This window comes from Leucopleurus acutus (assembly GCF_964270905.1).
Source record: "Leucopleurus acutus genome assembly, chromosome: 7".
In the NCBI taxonomy this organism is placed as follows: domain Eukaryota; kingdom Metazoa; phylum Chordata; class Mammalia; order Artiodactyla; family Delphinidae; genus Leucopleurus; species Leucopleurus acutus.
Window position 1 is genome coordinate 30,674,884 of NC_139150.1, and position 22,613 is coordinate 30,697,496.

Genomic DNA, 22,613 nt, shown 5'->3' on the forward strand with positions numbered 1-22,613 from the left:
TTTTAACTAAAGACATACATTCAACAGGCCAAAATTACTATTATTTCATGAAAGGACTTTTTTATTTTAAAAGGGGGGCATTATTTCAGAAAAAGATTAAGTTCTTGAATCAACTTAGCTTTTTTTTTTTTTGCGGTACACGGGCCTAGGCTCCAGACGCGCAGGCTCAGCCGCCATGGCTCAGGGGCCTAGCCGCTCCGCGGCATGTGGGATGTGGGATGTGGGATCTTCCCAGACCCGGGGCACGAACCCATGTCCCCTGCATTGGCAGGCGGATTCCCAACCACTGCGCCACCAGGGAAGCCCTCAATTTAGCTTTTTTACAAAGCTACTCTATTGTCCTTGTTTTTACCATTTGAATGTAGAATAGTAAACTTTTCACCATGAATTGATAGTATTTGAGAATTGATGATCTACACTCTTCAGACACTATTTAAGCCTCTGAAAACTGGCCCTTCCCAATTTCAGAAGCTGTTCTTATAGTACTCATTAATGACTTTCTAATAATCCAATCTAAAGGACACTCTTCAACCTTTCTTTGATGTCTCTGCAGCACTCTTCTAGGTCACTTTCCTAGTTATCACTATGTACTGGGTTTTTGATACTTCTGGCTGTTCCTCTCTGTCTCCTTTGAATCTTGCCCATCCACTAAACAAGAGTGGGCCTCAGGATTCCATCTCTGTATTTCTTTTCTTGCTTTATTTTTTCCTTAAATCTTACTTAATTCAGTTCTGTGTCTAAACACGTGAATTCCTAAATCAATTTCTAACCTAGATCTTCCCTGTGCACCATGTCCACATCTCCAATTATTTTCAGACATGTCTGTCTCACAGATAAGCCAAACATTACATGCTCAAAAACTTTAGTAATTAATTCCTTACTCCATACCAGGTGCACTGTCCTCCCCGACCCTTTTAGTAAGAATACCAACCACCCAAACCCACCTTGCATCTTTACTCTTTCTCACCTTCCTCATCCAATTAGCAATCAGGTTTTACTCTGTATTTCTCAAGTTCATCTCCTTTCATTCCCACTGCCTTAAAGACACCACAATCTCTCAGTAGTACTACTCTGAGACTCTTGAAGTTAACACGGAAACCACAGGCCCTTGAATGCTTACTTTGTGCAACTTCCTGAGGATAAGATCCCCAGATCTTAAAAAGGTCAAGAGCCAATTTTTTCCCTCCTATTCACTTCCACATTGTTTCCTGAGTTAAAGTGGAGGCACCACAAGATGTGTGTTGTGTAGTATTTGGAAAGGTACACAAGGGAAGAATCTGGGGTACCAGTAATATTTAAGCTGGGTGCCAGTTATATAGAGGTTTAGTTGTGAAAATCCAGAGCTATATTCTTAAAATGCATCCTTTTCTTATACACACCATACTTACCTACAAGGAAAACATTACGACAGGATTTCAGGAGAAATCAAGTCCTATCTCTTTAGCACTATAACTCTTGTTTATGGGCACCTTACCTCCTGCCACATTCCCATCACCAAGCAATCAGTTCACTCTGTAGCTACCAGATCCTCTCACAACTTCGTCTTCAGACAGTATTCATCTTTCCTGGTACTTGTCTTTTAGCCTCATCTTAGGCATTATTTCCTCTTGAAAGATTTAACTTTCTCCTTCCCTCATCTTCTGGCACTTCATATCCCTCTCTAAAGTCCTCTGCACATTTCTTTTTGTTGTAAAACAGCAGTGTATACTGCAGTGTACTTGCTTTAAAAAAAAAAATCATCTTTTTTGGCTATGATTTTTACAGCCAATGAATTGTATACATAAGCAAGAACTGTTTCGCTGTTACAGGAGTTTGGAGCTGTCACTCCAGATTCACATTCAAGGATGTTAAAAATTACGTACTTTTAGGAATATCTCAAATGACCATGGCCCCAAATTACAGTGAGGTCAACAGCCAGAACTTCTGCTCAGCAAGACAATCATATGATACAATGCAATTTCAGCAAAAAGCAGAGAAATGTTTTCGTGTGCATGCAGTGAAAACATACACTTTGTGTTTTTCAGAACACAGGATTCCATCTCTGCATTTCTAAGAACCTCATTATTAGTTGTGACTCTGGGCTGGGGAACCACTGGTGCAGAACAAGTAAAACAGGGAGATTTAAGGCAGGAGGATAATTTTATTGAAAAATTAAGTGCATTATCAGCTACCTTTTGTACTATTCACTGAGTTACAAACTCTGTTTTGAAAAGTTAACTGTATGGTAACTATGAGTACTTAATTTGAATAAGGAAGTGTACAGAGAGGTGTATTTCTACACATACCGTAACATTCACATTTACGTGTGCATGCACACACACATACGCACATACTCAGAGATGGGAAGATGAAAGTTTGGAGGTGATGTTTAGAATGTCTAGGTTATAGTTGAAAGTGAGGTCTTTTGCTTAAACTATTAGGAAATTAGAATTACCGAGTCCTGGTGATTTGGAATTATATACTCAGGAACTAAAGAACCTGGATTTAACCTTAATTGAACTATCCCAGAAAAGGTAACAAGTCAGAGGTAGAACAAGTGAGAGCAGTTTCCTTTAAATCCTTGATTCTAACTTTTAAATGCTGTAATATATTTGACAGGATAGATTTTACACTAGAGTAACAAATAACTCTTACACAAAGCAAAAAACAAAACAGGTTTAATGATTAGAAGAGATGAATAGGTTTATAATAACCATTAACTAAGGAAGCCCTAGAACCAGAAATAAAGATTTTAAAATTGCATGCAAAGTCTAGTTACCATAAAAATCAAAGCAATACCAAAATATCTCAGCTTCCTAGCATAGACTCCAGGTCTTTTTATTTCCAACTCTTGGTAATCAAAATATTTACACTTTCACATGCTACTGGTAATGGAGGAATAAAATTTGTCTAGGACTACAAATATCTTTCACAGATTGGAGGGCACTAAAAGAACAGTGTCTTCCTCCACCTTTTTGGGCCCATCTTGGGAAAAAAGAAAAGGCACTCCCAAAGGCTCCTTGGTAACACCTTTGCTAGGTTTGTTAATTACATAATCTGTACATTTACTTTATATGTAAAATTAATGGTCCACTGATTTCACAGATCTGGGAACCACATGGCATTGGAACTGCCTTTAACCCACATGCCAAACAACTGGATTAGACAATGACAAAAGCTTTGGATGCCAGTTTTTTAAAAAATGGGGTGTTTGTTTCCTTGAAAACTTAAGCATATGCTTAATTATTGGACTTGGCATGCATAGCCAAACATGTCATGGAACTGAAAGAACCACCATATATTATGGTGCCAGAGGACTCTGAGCAATTATGCTAGTTTTCTAACATCAGCTGCTTCCAACTCCCTTATGCCAATGTAACTTTGTTCTTCTCCCTTTATTAATTATAACTAAGTGCTCTGAACCTGGGTTTAACCTCTCTGCTGAAAGATTTGTAAAAGAAAGATGCTTAAATTATTGAGTCCTTCTCTATGATCATCAAAACAAAGAGTAATGGAAATCTTCAACTGCCTGTGGGCAGCTGTCTATTATTCACAGAACCTTTAGAAACCATTTGCCTGAGGCCAAAGAGAACCTGCTTTATCACTAAATCTTGACTCACGTTGAGCCATACTGAAACTGCACTTGGGTAGCTGGTCTCAAGTCAAACCAAGCTTAAGTATTTCTCTATGTTTACTGCATCCATGTAGTGTGCAATTTTTGATGCTGAATAAGAGATATATAGCAATTGAAGGCTTCCCCACAAGCATCACATTCGTGGGTTTCTTGAATTTTCACCTCTGCATGGATCTTCTGATGGTTTACAAGGCTGCGCTGTTGACTGAAACTTTTGTCGCACTTCTCACACTTATAAGGTTTTTCTCCTGTATGTATTCTCTGATGCTGAGTAAGGCCTGAGTTCCGGCTAAAGGCCTTCCCACATTCATCACATTTATGGGGTTTATTACCTGTGTGAACACCCTGATGTCGAATAAGATTACAGAGTTGACTAAAACTTTTGCCACACTGTCTGCACAGATAGGGTCTCTCACCAGTGTGGATTCTCTGGTGTTCAATAAGAAATGAGCTCCGACTGAAGCTTTTCCCACATACAGTACATAGGTAGGGCTTTTCACCAGTGTGGATTCTTTGATGTTGTACTAGATGAGCACTGACACTAAAAGTTTTCCCACATTCATCACATTTATAAGATTTTTCCTTAGGGTAGACTTCCTGCTGTATAATAAGATTGCAATTTGGATCAAAACTTTCCTTGGTTTCATTGTATGAATAAGTCTTCTCTCTGGTGTGGATTCTTTGATGCTGAATAAGACCTGAGCTTCTACTAAAGGCTTTTCCACATTCCTCACATTTATGGGGTTTGTCCCCTGTGTGAATTCTCTGATGACGAGTAAGGTTGCAAAGTTGACTGAAGCTTTTCCCACACTCTTTGCACTGATAAGGTCTTTCACCTGTATGGATCCTCTGATGTTCAATAAGGAATGAGCTCCGACTGAAGCTTTTTCCACATTCAATACAAAGAAAAGGCTTCTCACCAGTGTGGATTTTTTGGTGTTGTATAAGGTATGTACTTAATCTAAAGGCTTTCCCACATTCACCACATTTATGGGGTCTTTCCCCAGTGTGAATTCTCTGATGTTCAACAAGTAATGAATTTCGACTAAAGCTTTTCTTACATTTGGTACAGTGATAGGGTTTCTCACCAGTGTGAGTTCTCTGATGTTCAATCAGGTGTGATTTCCAACTGAAGGCTTTCCCACAGTCACTACATTTATGGGGTTTCTCACCTGTGTGAATCCTTTGATGTTTAACAAGGCTTCTTCTCTGGCTGAAGCTCTGTTTACATTGGTTACACTGATAGGGTCTCTCTCCAGTGTGGATTCTCTGATGTCTAATAAGGGTTGAGCTCACACTAAAGGTTTTTCCACAGTAATTACACTCATAGGGCCTTTCCCCAGTGTGGATTCTCTGATGTTCAATAACAAATGAACTGCGACTGAAACTTTTCCCACATTCATTACATTGAAAAGGTTTTTCTCCCGTATGGACCCTTTGATGTTGAATGAAATGTGCCTTGCGGACAAAACCCTTTCCACATTCTTCACATTTATGACATTTCTCTTCTGAATTTGGTCTTTTACGGATAATGCTAGTGTTTCCTCTGAACATTCTTTGTTCCTGGGTCAAAGATTCCCTTGGTATTTCCCATAAGAAGATTCCTCTCTGTTTATCTAACCTACCAACAAGTTCAAAGGTTTCTCTACCCATAGGATCCTGGTCAATTTCACTTTTGATTCTTGTAACTATTACACCCTGTGGTTCCACTTCTTCCTCAATTTCCTCAATTTCTTGTTTCACAGTTGGCTCCTCATCCTTATCTCTGTTCAAAACATCTGGAATGATAAATGGAAAATAGAAACATCAGCCTAGCTCTTGCCAGCAAGGAGAAACTGTCAGAAAAATAAGATAATTAAGATAAATGATCTACTATGTGCATAAAATGTAGTTTACTACATCACAGCATCCTTATGATGGTTACATTAGTTCATATATATAAAGCATTTAGAACTACCTGGCAAACAGTACAAGCTATATAAATATTTAGTATTAGTTATCTGATGAAATGTTTTTCTTGGAGAAAGCGTATGAAAAGAGTGTTTACGAGGCACAAAATGAATCAGCAGGAGAAAGGAGGAAGGGCTGATAAATCAACAGCGAATTATGCAAGGTAAGATGGGCAAACAAAGAAGTAAAACAAGTAGTGGCAGGATAAACTAGCCTATCAAGGAAGAAAGGATAACATGGGAAGAAAACAGTCGGTTCAGGAAAAGTTAGGATGAGGTAGCGTTATGGGAATGTGAATAAACCAAATAACTGACAGAAAAGAAACATAAAATGATGCTGAGAAGGATAAAAGACAAAAACCAGGGGAAACAACAATTCACTCATTAATAAGAATTTATTTATTGTGATCAAAAGCATTCCAGGCATTGTATAATGAGTTAGGATTTACAGATAAGGCAAGAAGCCCCCTACCAAATGGAATGGGTGACAAGTACAAATGGGGAAAGAATATAATATGGTAAAGAAAATATTAAGTAAAATAGCTACTACATCAAGAGACAAATGGCTTTTAAAAAACTGGGTTGAAGTGACATGGACTCTATGATATAGAAAAACAGGAAAAAAAACAAAAGAAACATGGTTAGAGCTAATGGAAGAAACTAAGAAAAAGAACAGTCTGTGGTAGCTTATGACCTCACCTACCACAAATACTACAATCTTCAAGTATACATAATTCTCATGGCTTTAAAGATATAAGGCACAAGTTGGAACCATCTATTTCCAACTGAGAGTCTGCATGACATCTGAGAAATGATAATCTTGCATGCGTTGGAAGAAAGATAACATAATGGTCTATGATATAACAAAGCAGCATAGAGGACACTTAAGTCTGCCTCTGACTTCTTTCCTGATTTTCTGTCTCTTGCTGCCTGTTGGATAACTCCATGAGAAGATTGTATCACCACCAAATTTATATTTGGCCCTAAACAATTTCCCTTTTTAGACTTCCTCTTTTCTTTCAATTTTCTAGTCTTCTAACTGTGGAGTCATCTTTGAAGTTTCTTTTCACTTACTTCAGTCATTATTTTATTCCAAAAAAACTTATTTCCCTAAGAAACTTTATTTCTGCCTAAGTCTACTTACAGTGCTCTCTCTCAAATTCACTTTCAGTACACTGTGTTTTCTTTCACTCAATGAAAAAGTATGAGAGAACTCCCTCACCATTCTACCTCCTACCTATAAAATTACCTTCAGTGGTACATGAAGATATATCCCATTCTTATCCAAGGCTAATTCATCTACTCTCTCTTGATCCCACTTGCCTCTGGGCACTTGTTCAGTTATTACCATTTCTTCCTCTTTCTTCAATCTGTATTCTCCATTGACACCTTCCTACCGACATACAAATATATACAACTTTATCCTGAAACCTGAAATCCTTTTCTAGGTGAAATCCAAGCTTTGAAAAAAATCTTAACACTGTACCTCTCCGTTTCCTATGTTTTCAATGACCAACCTCTTCCCATTCAATCTATTCTACAACCTACTATAAAATCTGATTTCTGTTTCCAGAATCTAGAGAAACCTCTCATTAAATCACCAATGACTTTCAAATAACAAATACAATGGGCATTTTTTAGTCCTTATTTTACTCAGCAGCATCTGATACTGTGGACTATTCCTGTTTCTTGACACTGTTTTTGTTCCTGTGCTATTATATTCTAGGTCCCTCCCTACTTCTTTTCTTTGTCCTTTTCTAATACATTTCCCTCATGTATTTTTCTTCCTTTGTCAACTCTTTAAGGTTATTGTTACCCATGTTTACATCCTTATCTTGCTCTATATACACATCTTCTGAATACTGCCACTTAAATGTCTCAAAAAGAGCTCACAATTAACATGACCATCATCATTTGCTGTCATGTCTGTCTCCACCTCTAATCATCTTCCCTTGAGAGGCATCACCATCCATCACACTAAAGTCCCAAAGCAGGAAATCATCCTAGATTTCTCCCTTTTTCTTACCATTAATCAATCACCAAAATCAATGATTCTGCTCTTTAGCATTTGCCTTCTCTCTCTGTTTTCCTTGGATTATTGCAAAAGCCATCTAATAATCCTTGGCTCTTGTCTTTAGGCTGTATCTATTTCACTGAATCCAGAGAGATCTTCATAAAATGGAATTCTAATCATGTCACCACCTATAGATTCACTAGCACTCCATTATCTCTAAAATCAAATCAAATTCCTTTACACAATGATGCTCAGCACTTCATGAGGTCTCTTAAGCTTTAATTCACCCTCCTACCCATGCTCTCACACTTCAAGTGGGCAAATTGCTTGTGCTTTAGTCTTTTATGCCATTTCTTGGCATATCTCATTTATGAAATGTCCACTAACATTGTTTACTTGGGAAACTCTTGGTTTCTCTTTAAGATTCAGTGCAAAGCAACTATAAGGCCTTCACTTAGTCCAATAGATGATTTAAGCGCTCTGTTTTTGATCACCAGCCCTTGTCCATGACTGCATTATAGTATTATTACACTGTACTTTTAACTTTGTCTTTTCCATTGGATTGTAAGTTCTTTTTGAGAAGGTAAAGTTTCTTCATAATGCTTACCCAGTGGATATTGTTCCAGGGTTTTACTCAAAGGAATAATACAAAATTACATTATTCACAGATGATATGAATGCCTACCCAAAATTCCTAAAAGAATTAAATGAAATATAATAGTGATAATAGGACTGACATATAAAACAAATACTGGTTCTTACTACCAAGAATAACCAGTTAGTAAATATTATAGAAAAATAAAATATGCTTTTCATGATAATAAAACCCATAAAACCTAGGAATGTATCTACAAGAAGTGCAAGATTCATAAAAATAATCCATACAATTTTTCTAAAGGACATAGACAATTAAATAGAGTCAACCAAATTGCTAAAGAGAGTCAACATTATAAGGATCTTATTTCTTCCCAAACCAACCAACAAACCTAACTGTATTCCAACAAAAATCCCACGAGCCAGTTAAAAAACCCCAAGTTATCTAAATTTCAACCAGAAGAATGCAGAAAACTAGTTAAGTACAGTTGACCCTTGAACAACACGAGGGTTAGGGGCACTGACCCTCCACACTGTTGAAAATCCATATGTAACTTTACAGTTGGCCCTCCATATCCATGGTTCTGTACCCGCGGATTCAACCAACCACAGACTGTGTAGTACTGTACTACGTATTTAGTGAAAAAAAATAATGTATAAGAGAACTCAAGCATTTCAAATCCATGTTGTTCAAAGGTCAACTGTATACCCTGAAAGAGAATATGAGTGACTTAATCTTACCAGACATGAAATATAATGTATTGCTGAAGTAAATATAACAGAGAGGCACAAGCATGAAAACAAATAGGTCAAACAGAAAGACAGGTAAAATAAGTGAGTCTAGGCTTCCACACATGGCAGCTTAGAAATGACTAGCCATTAGACCTGGGCTTGGTAGCTATAACCACCTTCTGAGGTATCTGCCGTGCTTGTATGTTCCCATCCTCTGGTCATAGCTAATTTTTCTAGAGTACACAGTTGCCTCTCAGTTTTCTAGGTAAAAGAATGAGAGAATGGGGAAGGACTTGCATTCCTAGGCCTAGCACAGTGCTTTATAGTTATTTATCGAATGAATGAGTAGTTGAACAAATAATTGGAAAGAGCCTATAATTAAAGGAGGAAAACAGTGAATTTAAGGTCTTACAGGTACAGCAATTCCCAATTCTGTCAAGGTCCAATCTGGCTCAAGTTGTCTGGAGATAAGTCATTAAAACTAAAGAAGTCTATTTCAGCTGAAAGAATTGAAAGATCAAGAACTAAGAGATCAAGCTGTCAGCTGTATCATCAACATAGTTCCTAAAGTTTTTAAAGAAAAATAGAAAGGATAGGTATGACTGAAGAGGCAAAATTACAAAGCTAGATGAGTTGTGTTAAGTAGAGCAACAGGATGAAGTGGAGGAAAACACTATAATGGAATAGTTTTTAATAATTGTAATCTCTCATCAAGGGAGCACTCATCAAGGGGATGGATATAGAGTTTACAGAGGAGGACGAACAGGCTGTGAGGGGAGAAATAATAACCGATGAAAAGCTGTATTTCAGCTACAATAAAGAAGACAGCCTAAAAGTAGAAGATCACAGATGGGCTCACTGCCATTTTACAGTACTAGGCACAGGCAAGGCTGGGCATTTGCCTGGTATTAATAACCAGGGCACCATATGGGTGGAAAAAGCTGTCAGTGACTCAGAGATACCATAGCTAAATGGAAAAAAATACCTAGCCTGACATGGCTGGAGACTGAAGTGGTATCCTGGAAATAACAGATGAGGCTAGAAAGCTAGGCAGGGGCTGTATAACGAGGTGCTAGTATGTAGGACGAAAAATTAAGATTTTTATCCTTTAAGCTGTCAGAAATCACCAAAAGTCATAAGCAGTTAATAACACAAAATCACTTTGGTGGCAGTAAAGAGAACATATTAGAATAAAGGGAGACTGGAAGCACAGGGCTAGTTTACAGGCTAATGCAATAATTTTGTCAAAAGATATTGAGTCTTAAATTATATTCACTCAGTCACCCAAATATTTAAGAAGCATATAATACATGCCTGGCTCTGTGCTAAGTGCTGGAGGAATCAAATGAAAAAAAAATACAGTTACTGTCCTCTTGAAGATCAGTCTGTTTAGAAAAATAACATAATGATTATAGTACACTGAAATAAATTCAACAATGGAAGCGTATACAAGATACCACAGAGAAAGGAGTACTTAATTCTGAAGAGGAGGCCCTTGAGATCTTAGTGGATTATCTGAGTTATTTATGTGGTCTTCAAAAGGAGATAACTAAGAAGTTGGAGTTCAACAGAGAAGATAATGACAATGATGATGAAGATAACAGTTGACATTTATATTGTACTTACTACATGCTGGTCAGTGTCCTAAATGCTTTACATATATTAACTGAGTTAATGCTCATAATAATCCTAAGAGGTAAGTGCTATTATTATTTACATTTTATATTAAAAAAAAAGAAACAGGCACAGAAAGGTTAAGTCACAAGGCTAGTAAGTGGTGGAATCAGGATTTTTTACTTGGACAGTTAGGCTCCATACTGCCTCTCTTAAGTAGAGATTAAGATTTGGGACATACCATCACATAGCAGTAGCTGATGACCTGAGTGTAAATAAGGTCTGCCAAAGAAGGTATATAGTCTGAGAGGAAGTCTGAGAATGCAAGGCAATAGAAGGAAGCAATAAAAAGTTTCAAATATCTATAGAGAATTAAATACAGTCCAAAAAGAGTCTACTGCATTTGATAATTGGATTATTACACACCAATGTTAAACAACTGAGCAAGGTGTAGAGGCACTAAAAGGGGATTAGAGATAATGGGAGGTAAAGAAGTAGAGAACACACCTTAACTACTCTTACAAAAATCTGGCTGTGAAGCAAACAAGTAGTAGGTTACAGGGAGCAGCAAGAGAGACTGTGGCTCAAAGGAGAGTTCTAGAGCCACGAACATATCTGTCATCAGAATAAAGGTACCAGGGGAGAAAGAATAGAGACTGAAACTATAAGAAAAAAAGAAGACTGATAAATTCTTGGAGAATGTGAGAAGACAGGCAACCTTAAGTGTGCAATGAGGGGCAGAAAACTTCAGAGTTCATGTGTAGTGGCCACTATCTTCTCTGTGAAACAGAAGGTGAGGTCCACCACTGAGTGATGGACCCAAGGAAAACTCAAGTTTTTGGAATAGTCACTAAAAGGAACAGGGGCATGAGCAAATCAATGATAAAAAATTTGCTGAAATGTAAAAACCCAGTGGAGACTAGAAGAAAGAAAAGCCATGTATATATACAGGGCGCCAATCCGTTTGGATAAAAAATTTCTCTTGCTGTGTTTAGCAACTCAGGTACGAGAAAAGAAAAGGCAGATTTTATAATCAGTACAGGATTTGAAGTTTGCAGAATGGGTAGAACATAATGACAAGGTGGCAAGAGAGCATGCTGGTGATCATTTTATATATAGGTCCATGGATTAGATAAGGAGGTGAAGTCAGGAGGCAGTCGAGAGCCTGGGGGAAAAAAGAAGTCAAGGAACAGGAAAGATTAAGAATAAATAGGTTTGGACTTCCCTGGTGGCGCAGTGGTTAAGACTCCGCCTGCCAATGCAGGGGACACGGGTTCGATCCCTGATCCAGGAAGATCCCACATGCCACGGAGCAACTAAGCCCATGTGCCACAACTGCTGAGCCTGTGATCTAGAGCCCACGAGCCACAACTACTGAACCCATGTGCAACAACGACTGAAGCCCACACACCTAGAGCCCGTGCTCCGCAACAAGAGAAGCCACCGCAATGAGAAGCCCACGCACTGCAACAGAGGAGTCCCTGCTCACCGCAACTAGAGAAAGCCCACCCACAGCAACGAAGACCCAATGCAAACAAAAATAAATAAATAAATTATTAAAGGAAAAAAAAGAATAGGTTTGGTAGGAAAAGTAGACAGGTAAGAATTTACAGTAAGCTCCACGTGGGCAGAGATCATGTCTGTTTTGGTAACCCCTGTTTAGTTATAGTCGATAAACATCTACTGCCTGAATAAAAACAAGATATTGGTCAAAGTATAAGATATTGGGGTTTAAGATTTGCCTGTAATGACAAAATTGAGGGTAGGATCATTGATGTGAGGTGCTGAATAAAAATGGAAAGCAGGGTCCCTGAAGACAATATGGTCAAGATACAGTGAGGCTGAAGTAATGACAGCATGATCGATGGTATGGGTTAGCAAAGAGAAGATTCTGAAATGTGACAAAATCTATGTGAGGAACCAAAAAAAGCTGACAGATGATAGTGAAAAGGAATTGAGAGGGTAGGGCAAGACAGCTGAGACCTCAAAAGAGAGAAACTGTGTTTGAAGGTGGAAGACGAATGCTTTGGGAACAGCACTGAAAAGTTAGGAGAACAATTATTTTTCCCTTTCAGCCTTGAGACAAAGGATGAGAGGAAGGAAGAGGATGTAGGAGAATAAGCAGCCCCTGCCAGAGAAGTGGTGTCCTTGGGAAAGTGCCAGGTTTCAGTTAAGGCCAGGAGGGGTAGGGAACATTATGTGAAGAGGAACAGGGGCTCCAGAAGGCAGAGTGAATAGGGGTGGGAGGAAAGCAGTGGGAGGATGAGCCAGGAGGGAAAGTACAGAGCAATATGGGAATGAGATTACGAAGATAGGAAGCCAGAAAAGCTTGTATTTTGGTCATTGCAAGAACGGTAGGGATGAGAGTCATGGAAACAATTCATGGCTGAAAGGTTTGAATCAGAACTTTGGAACAAATCAGTTTGGTACGGTGCTAGTTCAAGTGTTCTGCTTTCTTATAGTTTCTTAGATATTTTCATCAGAGAAACAGCAGATTCTTACCCAGTGAGACCAGGTTTCCATAATTCTCCATCATGACATCTTTATACAGGCTTCTCTGAGCTGGATCCAGATAATCCCACTCCTCCTGGGTAAAAAACACAGCCACATCCTCAAATGTCAGCAACCCCTGAAACAGTATGATTTCTGTAGTCAGTTCTTGTCTCAAGGACAATTCTACCACTGAAAGTAGCAGAAACAATCACTTGTCAGGGCCCGGTAGGCTAGGAGGAACATGATACTAAGAGTTCCAAATGGGGCCCAATTCTGGGAACCGACAGAATTCAGACAAGCACATCAAATTAGAGGATAACTGAGCTGGATCTTTGTCCTCTGTATTGAGGAACCTAAGGATAAGGCTTTCTGATTTACTCATTATGCCCTAGTATTTGAATTTTAGTAAGCTGCCCCAAGGCCTTCCCAACTTTCCTGCACCTTATTGCCCCACTCGATTCTCTACAAGCACTGCCTTGAGACCCGTTTCAATTCAGATTTCTCCAAGCGTCTACTTTGGGTCCAGGCATCTCGGCAGGTGTAGGAGACATAGGGGAGGATCAAAAAAGATACCTCACCTGGAAACACTCGTAAATGAAAACGATAGTTTGGAGCATTGCCAATTTTCTTTAGCTGATTTATCAAGTCACTTTTGAAAAACGGAGCCAGTGGTCAGTTTGATCGCGAACGGCGCCCCAGTGTATCAGGGGGTACTTCACTGCACCGCGCTGGCCCTCAAGACCGCGACCCGAGAGATGGGGGGGCGGTGGCGCGGCCTAGCTCGGGAACGGCGAGAGAACGGGGATACCCGGAGGGGCGACTTACCTTTGGCTCTGGCGGGGGGCTAGGCGAGGCCATCTCTCGGACAGAAAATCAGGGCAGGAATCCGGGATGGCCGCACGAAAAGGAGCCTCTGGCAAGGCCTACCCGGCCGCTGAAGATTAGGCCCGAAGAAGGCGAGGCCTCCAGGCTGGATCTGGCCAGGTCCTGCCTCGGACCCCGAGCGGTCACGACCTCAGCAGCATGTCAGATGCGCTACTTGGCCGCCCCCACCCCGAAACCCCTCCCCTGCCTGGCTGCGCCGCTTTCAGGCCTCGCTAGAGCCTCCTCCCGGTTGCCAGTTCCTGCTGCTTTCAGCCAAAGAACGCTATGCTCGCCCGCCCCCGGACCAGAAGGCGTCACCCGGAACGTTCCCGGGGCGCCCCTCAACTACAACTCCCGTCATGCTACGAGAGAGCTCCTGGGTCCAGCCTCCCCCGGCAATGGCTACCGAACTACACTTCCCTGAGTGCAAAGGGTGAGGGAGCCGCTCGTGAGTCTTAACCGAGGAAAAAAGGGAACACTTGCCACTAAGCTTACATTTGATTGGCTGATCTTGCGGCGTCACAGCCGGCTGGGGGCGGAGCTCTGTCCTGAAGCTCTCATGGAACATGGCGGGTCTCTGGGTGTGTGGCGTTGCCAGAAGAAGCTTCACGTGGATAGTCTCAGGGGTGCCACGCAGAGGTTTTTGGTCTCGATTCAGGTAAAGTGGAAGGTTAGACCGTGGGTCATGCTAACGGAAAGTAAGGAGAGAAACTGAATAGGATGAACTAAGACGGGACCCTGGTCCTGCGCCACCAGGGAAGGGGCAGGAAAGTGAGTTAGGGTTCTGAGCTCAGAAGCTTCAGCGCCGGTTTCCACGAGCGGTGGGGTCCCGTCACTTCTTCTGGCGTCAGTTTACTCATCTTAGAACCGAAATACCACCCCCTTACCCTTCCACTTCACTCGTTAATTTATTGAGTAAACCGTACTGCCGTGTGTTCCAGAGTGTAGTGTGGTGTCGGGAAACAAGTGACTCATTTGGGACGAGCAGCCCAGGAACATGAATGTGAAAAGTACTCGATGAACTAAATTCATTTACGGGGTATATTTCTTCACAAGCAAGATTCAGAGATGAAGTGCAATCTCCTCATTTTGTTCGTTCATTGATTCACTCAGCAAATGGTTTTTAGAAAGGTGTCCTGGCCCAGTATTTCTCTAAGTAGGATACAGCAGCGGAAACAAAATCCCTTCTCAAAGCGTAAGTACTCTGGGCAAGAGAAAACTGAGGCCGCACAGAAAGGGAGTATTTTGCTAAAAGTCAGAAAGTAAGTTTATGACAGAGCTGGATCTGGAACCCAGGCCTCTTAACTCCCCATCTACTGCTTTTCCCACAATACCATGTGAAGTTTTGTAAAGGTAAGTCTATTTGACTCAGTGTTAGGACATCAAAATTTGTAGGAACCTTAGGGTTCCGATATATGCCCTCTTAGATTTCAAACAAAAACTCCTTCAATGCAAAAGGGTTTTTATCATCAGCTTATGCATTTATTAGCTTCCCCTCTATTTTGGTTAATATTTATTATTATCTCTCAAATCTCCTTCAAGTTTGTTTAGTTCGCTCATTCAACAAGTATTTCTAGAGTGTCTACTATATGCTGGGCATCTAGGTGTGAGGGATACAGTTGTTGATAAGACAGACTAAATCTTTGTCTTCATAGAGCATATGTAATGGTGGAGGAAAAAATGCACAAATATAATTTCAGAAAGTGGTAAATTATGAAGAAAACTAGAGCACAGGCGTGTATCTTGGAGGTACTGCGGTTTGTTTTCAGACCACGGTAATAAAGTGAGGCTCTCAAAGCATGTTATACAAATTTTTTGGTTTCCCAGTGCACATAAAGTTATGCTTACACTGTACTGTAGTGTGTTTAATGTGCAATAGCATTATGTCTAAGAAAACAATATACATGCCTTAGTTAAAAAAAATACTTTATTGCTAAAAATGCTAACCATCATCTGAGCCTTCAGAGAGTCATAATCTTGCTGGTGGAGGGTCTTGCCTTGATGTTGATGGCTGATGATAGTTCAGGGTGGTGGTTGCTGAAGGTTGGGGTGTCTTGCAATTTCTTAGTATAAGACAGCAAAGTTGGCGGCATTGATTGACTCTTCCTTGAATGATGATTTTTCTGTAGCATGCAATTCTGTTTGATAGCATCTTACCCACAGTAGAACGTCTTTCAATATTGGAATCAATTCTCTCAAACTCTATGCCTTCTTTATCAACTAAGTTTTTGTAACGTTCTAAATCCTTTGTTGTCTTTTCAACAATCGTCACAGTATCTTTAGCCCGAGTAGATTCCATCCCAAGAAACTATTTTCTTTGCTTATCCATAAGAAGCAACTCTTCGATGATGGGGTTTTATCATGAGATTTCAGCAATTCAGTTACATCTTTAGGGTCCACTTCTAATTCTAGTTCTCTTGCTATTTCTACTACATTTGCAATTACTTCTTCACTGATGTCTTAAACCCCTGAAAGTCATCTGTGAGGGTTAGAAACTTCCAAACTCCTGCTTTATGTTGATATTTTACCTCTTCCCATGAATCACGAATATTCTTTTTTTTTTTTAACAAATATTCTTAACGGCTTCTAGAATGATGAATTATTTCCAGAAGGTCTTCAAATGACTTTGACCAGATCCATCAGAGGAATCGTTATCTATGGCAGCTGTAGCCTTACAGAATGTATTTCTGAAATAATAAGTCTTGAAAGTAAAAATTACTCCTTGCTCCGTGGACTGCAGAATGGATGTTGTGTTAGCACACATGAAAACAGCATTAATCTCGTACGTCTCCATCAGGGAGCTCTTGGGTGACCAGTTGCATTGTCAATGAGCAGTAATATTTTGAAAGGAATCTTTTTTTCTGAGCAGTAGGTCTCAACGGTGGGCTTCAAATATACAGTAAACCATGTTGTAAACAGATGTACTGTCTTCCAGGCTTTGTTGTTCCTTTTATAGAGCACAAGCAGAGTAGATTTAGCATAGTTCTTAAGGGCCCTAGCATTTTCAGAATGGTAAATGAGCATTGGTTTTAACTTCAGGTCACCAGCTACATGAGTCTCTAGCAAGAGTCAGCCTGTCCTTTGAAGCTTTGAAGCCAGGCATTGACTTCTCCTCTCTAGCTATGAAAGTCCTAGATGACATTTTCTGAAAGAAGGCTGTTTTGTCTACATGGAAAATCAGTCGTTTAGTGTAGCCACCTTCATTATCTTAGCTAGATTTTCTGGATAACTTGCTGCAACTTCTATTTGCTGCTTCACCCTGCACTTTTATGTTATGGGGACAGCTTCTTTCCTTAAGCCTCATGAACCAGACTCTGCTAGTGTCAGACTTTTCTTCTGCAGCTTCCTCACCTTTCTCAGCCTTCATAGAATTGAATAGAGTTGGGGCCTTGCTCTGGATTAGGCTTTGACTTAAGGGACTATTGTGGCTGGTTTGATCTTCTATCCAGACTTCTAAAACTTTCTCCACATCAGCAATAAGGCTGTTTTGCTTTTTTAACATTTGTGTGTTCACTAGAGTAACACTTTTAATTTCCTTCAAGAACTTTTTCATTGCATTCACAATTTGGCTAACTGTTTGGCCAAGAGGCCTAGCTTTCAGCCTATCTTGGCTTTCAACATGCCTTCCTCACTCAGCTTAATCATTCTAGCTTTTGATTTAAAGTAAAAGATGTGCAACTATTCCTTTCACTTGGACACTTATAGGCTGATGAAGCGTTACTAATTGGCAGAATTTCAGTATTGTTGTGACTCAGAATAGGGAGGTCAAGGAGAGGGAGAGAGACCAGGTAACAACCAGTTGGTGGAGCAGTCAGGACACACACAGCATTTATCAATCAAGTTTGTTGTCTGTATCAGCATGGTTTGTGACACCCCAAAACAGTTACAATAGTAAGTCAAAGATTATTGGTCATCACCATAACAAATATAATAATAACAAAAAAGTTTGAAGTATTGCATGAATTCCCAAAATGTGACAGACACGAAGTGAGCAAATGCTGTTGGAAAAATGGCGCCTGTAGACTTGATTGATGCAGGGTTGCCACAGACCTTAAGCTTTTAAAAAAACACAATATTTGCGAAGTGCAATAAGATGAGGTATGCGGTATAAGAGATTACTGAGATGAAAGGAATAGATTACGTTTCATTATGATGAGATGTGACTGGAGTAGTTTGAGGAGAAAATGGGAGGTCAGGAAGTAGAGACTATAAACATAGTCAACTCTTTTGGGAAGTTTTGTTATAAAGGAAGCTGGAGTGGAACATGCAATCTGGGGAGAATTTCCTTTAAAGATGGGAGATCCTACAGCATATTTGTGTGTCATGGGGATACTCTAGTAGATAGGGAGAAATTGGTAAAGAATTGATGCAGAAAGAGGGATAAATAGCTGGAAGAGTCTTTGAGTAGGCACAGAGGAATAGTGTTACAAACGATTTTCTTGACTAGACATTGTTCTTTTCTGGTACCCTCCAATTTCTGTAGGGATGATCAATCCCAATCAGATGCCAACTCCATAGAAGACAGGAGTTAGTTTATGAACATGTAAGCACTGAAATAATGTGTCAAGACAGATTCCTTCACATTGGCCCATGTACTCAGTACTAGTTACACAAGCAGTTTTAAAGGACCCCAAAATCAATAAACAGATCTCTGTTTTCAGGAGTTTATAATCTGGCACAGTGGTTCTTAACTGGGGACAGTTTTGCCCACCAGGGGACATTTGACCATGTCTTTTGGTTATTATGACTGGAGGACAGGAATGCTACTGGCATTTAGTGGGTAGAGGCCAGGGATGCTGCTGAGCAACTGCAGTGAACAGGATAGCTTCCCACAACAAAGAATTGTCCAAAATGTCAATAATGTTTGGGCTGAGAAACCCTGATCTAGTAAGAGAAGTAGAATAAATAAAATTAAAACTCAGGTATGATGCAGTGTGCTCTGAGAGCAATATATAGTGTTCTGATATATGTGGAATCTTAAAAAAAAAAGGATACAGATGAACTTACTTACAAAGCAGAAATAGACCTACAGACATAGAAAACAAACTTACGGTTACCAAAGGGGAAAGTGAGGGAGAGGGATAAATTAGGAGGTTGGGATTAACATATACACACTACTATATATAAAATAGGTAACTAACAAGGATGTAATGTATAGCACAGGGAATTCTATTTTGTAACAACCTATAAGGAAAAGAATCTGAAAGAGAATATATATATAAAACAATCACTGTACTGTACACTTGAAACTAACATGACATTGTAAATCAATCATACTTCAATTTAAAAAAAGTACTATGAGAGACCAGAGAAGCTTACAGTTATACTTGATTGGGGAACTCGAGTAAAGCTTGCGAGAGAAGAGTGTTGTCCCAGGACTTAAAGGATAAATAAGATTTCTATAAGTGGAGATGAAAGATAGTTATTTCAGATAGGATATAACTTGAGCTAACATGTGATATCAGGAAAGTGGGAAACAGAAAGTAGTTTAGTTTGGGTAAGGCATAGAATGTATATAGGAGATTAGTGGGAGATGAGGTTAGAGAGGTAGATTGGGTTTGGATCTGGGAGGACCAGAAATCCCAGAGGATTTACCTTCTTCACCCATTCTTGGGAATTCTTATAGCATGTAAAATCTGAAATTAGTTTTTGTTTTCTCTTTGTGGCAGTTTAGTTCAACTATAAACTTCCAAGGGCAGGGGTCTATCTGACTCTTCTCTCAACACTGCCCAGAAGAGTAGTAAGTGCGCAGTATATTGATTTAGATTGATGGGCAAAATTAGGTCTTCTGTTGGTCAGCTTCTTTAATGCAGTGAACTAAAGATTCACGTATTTGTTTTTGATCATTCCAGAAAAGAGAAACAGCCAGTGGTGGCTGAGACAGTAGAAGAGGTGAAGAAAGAACCTATTCTGGTGTGTCCACCCTTACGAAGCCGAACATATATACCACCCGAAGATCTCCACAGTCGTTTGGAATCTCATGTCAAAGAAGTTTTTGGTTCATCTGTTTCTAACAATTGGCAGGACATCTCCCTGGAAGATGTTCATCTGAAGTTCAGCTTCTTGGCACGTTTAGCTGATGACTTGGGCCATGCAGTGCCTAACTCCAGGCTTCACCAGATGTGCAGGGTCAGAGATGTTCTTGATTTCTATAATGTGCCTGTTCAGGATAGATCTAAATTTGACGAACTTATTGCCAGTAATCTGCCTCCCAATTTAAAAATCACTTGGGGTTACTGAGCAGTTTAAAGGAGGAACACGTTGAAATAATTTTTTTTCCACCTGAGAAGGGGGCTGCTTATCAGACATTTTGATACTTTACCATGTGAAATGCTGTCAGAACTGGTCTGTAAATCCACTTTTTCCTGTGGAAGGATGTATCGTCTCCCTTTTTTTTAATCATCATGAATCGACAAATATTTTCTTTTCACATTTGCTGAAACTTTTTTTAATGGAACCAGGTCATTAATAATTTATGAAAATATATATTACATAACAAATAAGGTAACATTTATAAAAGAAACAAATCTGTGTCGTGTATTATGAAAGTTGTTTCAGTATTCGCTTTACTGTATAAGTAGAAATAGTAGGAAATAATACTGTTCAATCTAGATTAATCTCTTGGAATTAAAGTAGATTTCTTAAAGTGTGTTTGTAATTTTTTAATGTGAAATTTGCTTTTCTGCCTTGTCATTTTCTTAATTTAAGTATTATAAATGAAAAAGTTAGAATATGTGTTATTTTGGTAAAAGAACAGATTCTATACCTAAATGAATATTCTCTTCAAAGGAGATGGTGTTTATTTCAAACCCTTTTTCTTTTCTGTAACTTTTAAAAAGTGGCCTTGAGTACTTATGAGTATCCACTAGGGTGATAAGTCTGCAGACTTTCATGTACCTTATTTGTGGAAATTACTCAAATAGTGAGCTAACCAGATGATTCTGAATGATAAAAAATGAGAAAGTGATAAAATTAGGAATTATTCTTTTTCAGACTTTAGATATGGCTAGAGAGTAATGACACAAGAAGAAGGAATTGCTTATATTTTATCTTGACTACAGATAATTCTGAAAGAAAAGTGATAGGTTTTAAACAAAGGAAATTGTATTTATTTTCTTTTCTAGGGTGACTCCTTTGAAGAGGGAAGAAATTAGTTGGATATATAAATTCTGGTATGTTTATTAGAAAAATAAGTTACAGTATGGTCATGCCCTATAAATGTCATCAGTGGACAATTAGATTTTCAATAACCTCTACATTGAAGATCTTCAGAAGTACCTGGAATGTCAAAGTGTTTGGAGCCCTGGAACTTAAACGTTAGAGCTGTTTATCCCTTCTGCTTCTATGTGAAATGGGTTCAGCGTGGAAACATTTCAATTTTATATACAGGATTTGATTATCTCGTTTCCCACACAACTTTTACTTCTAATCTGGAGACACAGAAAAATGTGCAAAGGGCAAGGTGGAAGTAAGAGATGGTGAGGGCAGTGTGCAAAAGCACTTGCTTTCATGTGGAGAGCTGCAAAGCCAGCATTCATGTAAATGTTAGGGCCAAAGAAATTACTCCTTCATAACCTGGAGCAGTTTCTCAAAATTTAATGTGCTTATGAATCACTTGGGATCTTTTTTAAATGCAGATTCTGATTCTGTAGGTCAAAAGTGGGTCCTGAAATTGTCTATAAAGCCCCTAGGTTATTCTGATGATGTTTTGAGTACCATGACCCTAGAAGCTAGTATTGAGGTGGGAGACAAGTACTGCCCCCTGCAACCGCAGTCCTGGAACGTTTAGCTGGTAGGGAAGGTAAACTGCACATTCATCAATAACTCTAGAGGGCATAACTGGTTTACAGCCCAATATAATATATCAGAATAATGACCTATAGTTTTCCTGGAAAGATTAAATTAAGTTTGCTAACTTGTTTCCTGAGATAACTAAAAACATATAAAAGGTTTACTTTTTAAAAAATTAAATGATTACTATATAAAAGTGTTAGCAGTTTTACTCTGTTGGGCCGTTGAACTCAGTGTGTATGCTTACATAAAAACTAATAAAATAGAGATTCAGGTTAGTAGAATGGATGGTCTTACACAAACAGTGCTAAATAACAAAGATTCAGCTGATTAATTAGAAGATTCTAATTGGCTTTATTAAATGATTCATGAATCAGGCAGTATCCCCTCCAGCAATAGAGAGCTGCTCTGTTGAGCTTCAGAAAAGGAAAGGTTTTTAAAGGCAGAGAGGAAGCAGAAAAAAGGAAATTACTAGCAAAAATGCATTGTTTTAGGCAAGATCACCCTCTTTAAGGGGAATGGATAGGGTCTATCTGGATTACCTCCTAGCGCTGACCAGGAAATTCCAGATTGGCTGATTAAAGGTCACACTCCTGGGGAAGGTCGAGTCTATGATGAGGTTAGATATTGTCTGGGTTTGCTGCCCTGTGGCTTAGCACAAATGACTTCATTTTGGGTTTGTCTCCTTTTTAACAACAGTATATATTTCAAGCAGCATAAAAGAAACTTCTCCCTCTCTTCTTTTTAATTTTAATGTGTCATTTATAAAAGTAGCACTTTTTTTTAGAAAATTGGGAAAGAGAAAAAATACCTTTTCCATCCACCAGATAATCACCTAACATTCTTGGATATTAACAAGTGAAAAAAACCTTTTTTCCTGTATTTTAAAATTTGCTATGACATCCTGTCCTGTGACCCCTTCACACCATGAGTATTTCTATTCATCTTT

The 22,613-nt window shown here is 39.1% G+C and overlaps 3 protein-coding genes across 4 annotated transcripts in view; 2 read left to right on the forward strand and 1 right to left on the reverse strand.

Annotated features, from left to right (window-relative positions):
* Positions 1-933: 933 nt before the first annotated feature.
* ZNF189 (zinc finger protein 189) lies at positions 934-14,062 on the reverse strand. 2 transcript variants are annotated; one of them, XM_082843444.1, is made up of 3 exons: positions 13,835-14,062; positions 13,019-13,103; positions 934-5,391 (listed from the first exon to the last, which is right to left on the reverse strand). In XM_082843444.1, the coding sequence occupies exons 1-3, from the start codon at positions 13,865-13,867 to the stop codon at positions 3,671-3,673; spliced, it is 1,839 nt and encodes a 612-aa protein (XP_082699570.1). In that variant the 5' UTR covers positions 13,868-14,062; the 3' UTR covers positions 934-3,670. The 2 variants fall into 2 exon arrangements, with proteins under 2 accessions (XP_082699570.1, XP_082699569.1); XM_082843443.1 differs by having other exon boundaries at positions 13,019-13,145.
* A 353-nt stretch (positions 14,063-14,415) lies between these two features.
* MRPL50 (mitochondrial ribosomal protein L50) lies at positions 14,416-20,968 on the forward strand. Its single transcript, XM_082843088.1, has 2 exons — positions 14,416-14,531; positions 19,726-20,968. The coding sequence occupies exons 1-2, from the start codon at positions 14,440-14,442 to the stop codon at positions 20,111-20,113; spliced, it is 480 nt and encodes a 159-aa protein (XP_082699214.1). The 5' UTR covers positions 14,416-14,439; the 3' UTR covers positions 20,114-20,968.
* Positions 20,969-21,031: 63 nt separating this feature from the next.
* Positions 21,032-22,613, forward strand: part of LOC309964258 (bile acid-CoA:amino acid N-acyltransferase-like) — a 49,032-nt gene continuing 47,450 nt past the window's right edge. The window contains 1 exon segment of the mRNA XM_082843086.1: positions 21,032-21,045. The gene's annotated coding sequence lies outside the window, so the exon portion shown is untranslated.

What these genes read in the sequence shown, in the direction of transcription:
- ZNF189 (XM_082843443.1), bottom strand. Translation starts at nt 13,867, where the DNA reads ATGGCCTCGCCTAGCCCCCCGCCAGAGCCAAAG. An exon ending in GCCCCCCGCCAGAGCCAAAG is followed by an intron (nt 13,146 to 13,834) that starts GTAAGTCGCCCC and finishes ATACTGTTTCAG; the next exon opens with GGGTTGCTGACATTTGAGGA. An exon ending in TGGAAACCTGGTCTCACTGG is followed by an intron (nt 5,392 to 13,018) that starts GTAAGAATCTGC and finishes TTATCATTCCAG; the next exon opens with ATGTTTTGAACAGAGATAAG.
- MRPL50 (XM_082843088.1), top strand. Translation starts at nt 14,440, where the DNA reads ATGGCGGGTCTCTGGGTGTGTGGCGTTGCCAGAAGAAGCTTCACGTGG. An exon ending in GGTTTTTGGTCTCGATTCAG is followed by an intron (nt 14,532 to 19,725) that starts GTAAAGTGGAAG and finishes TGATCATTCCAG; the next exon opens with AAAAGAGAAACAGCCAGTGG.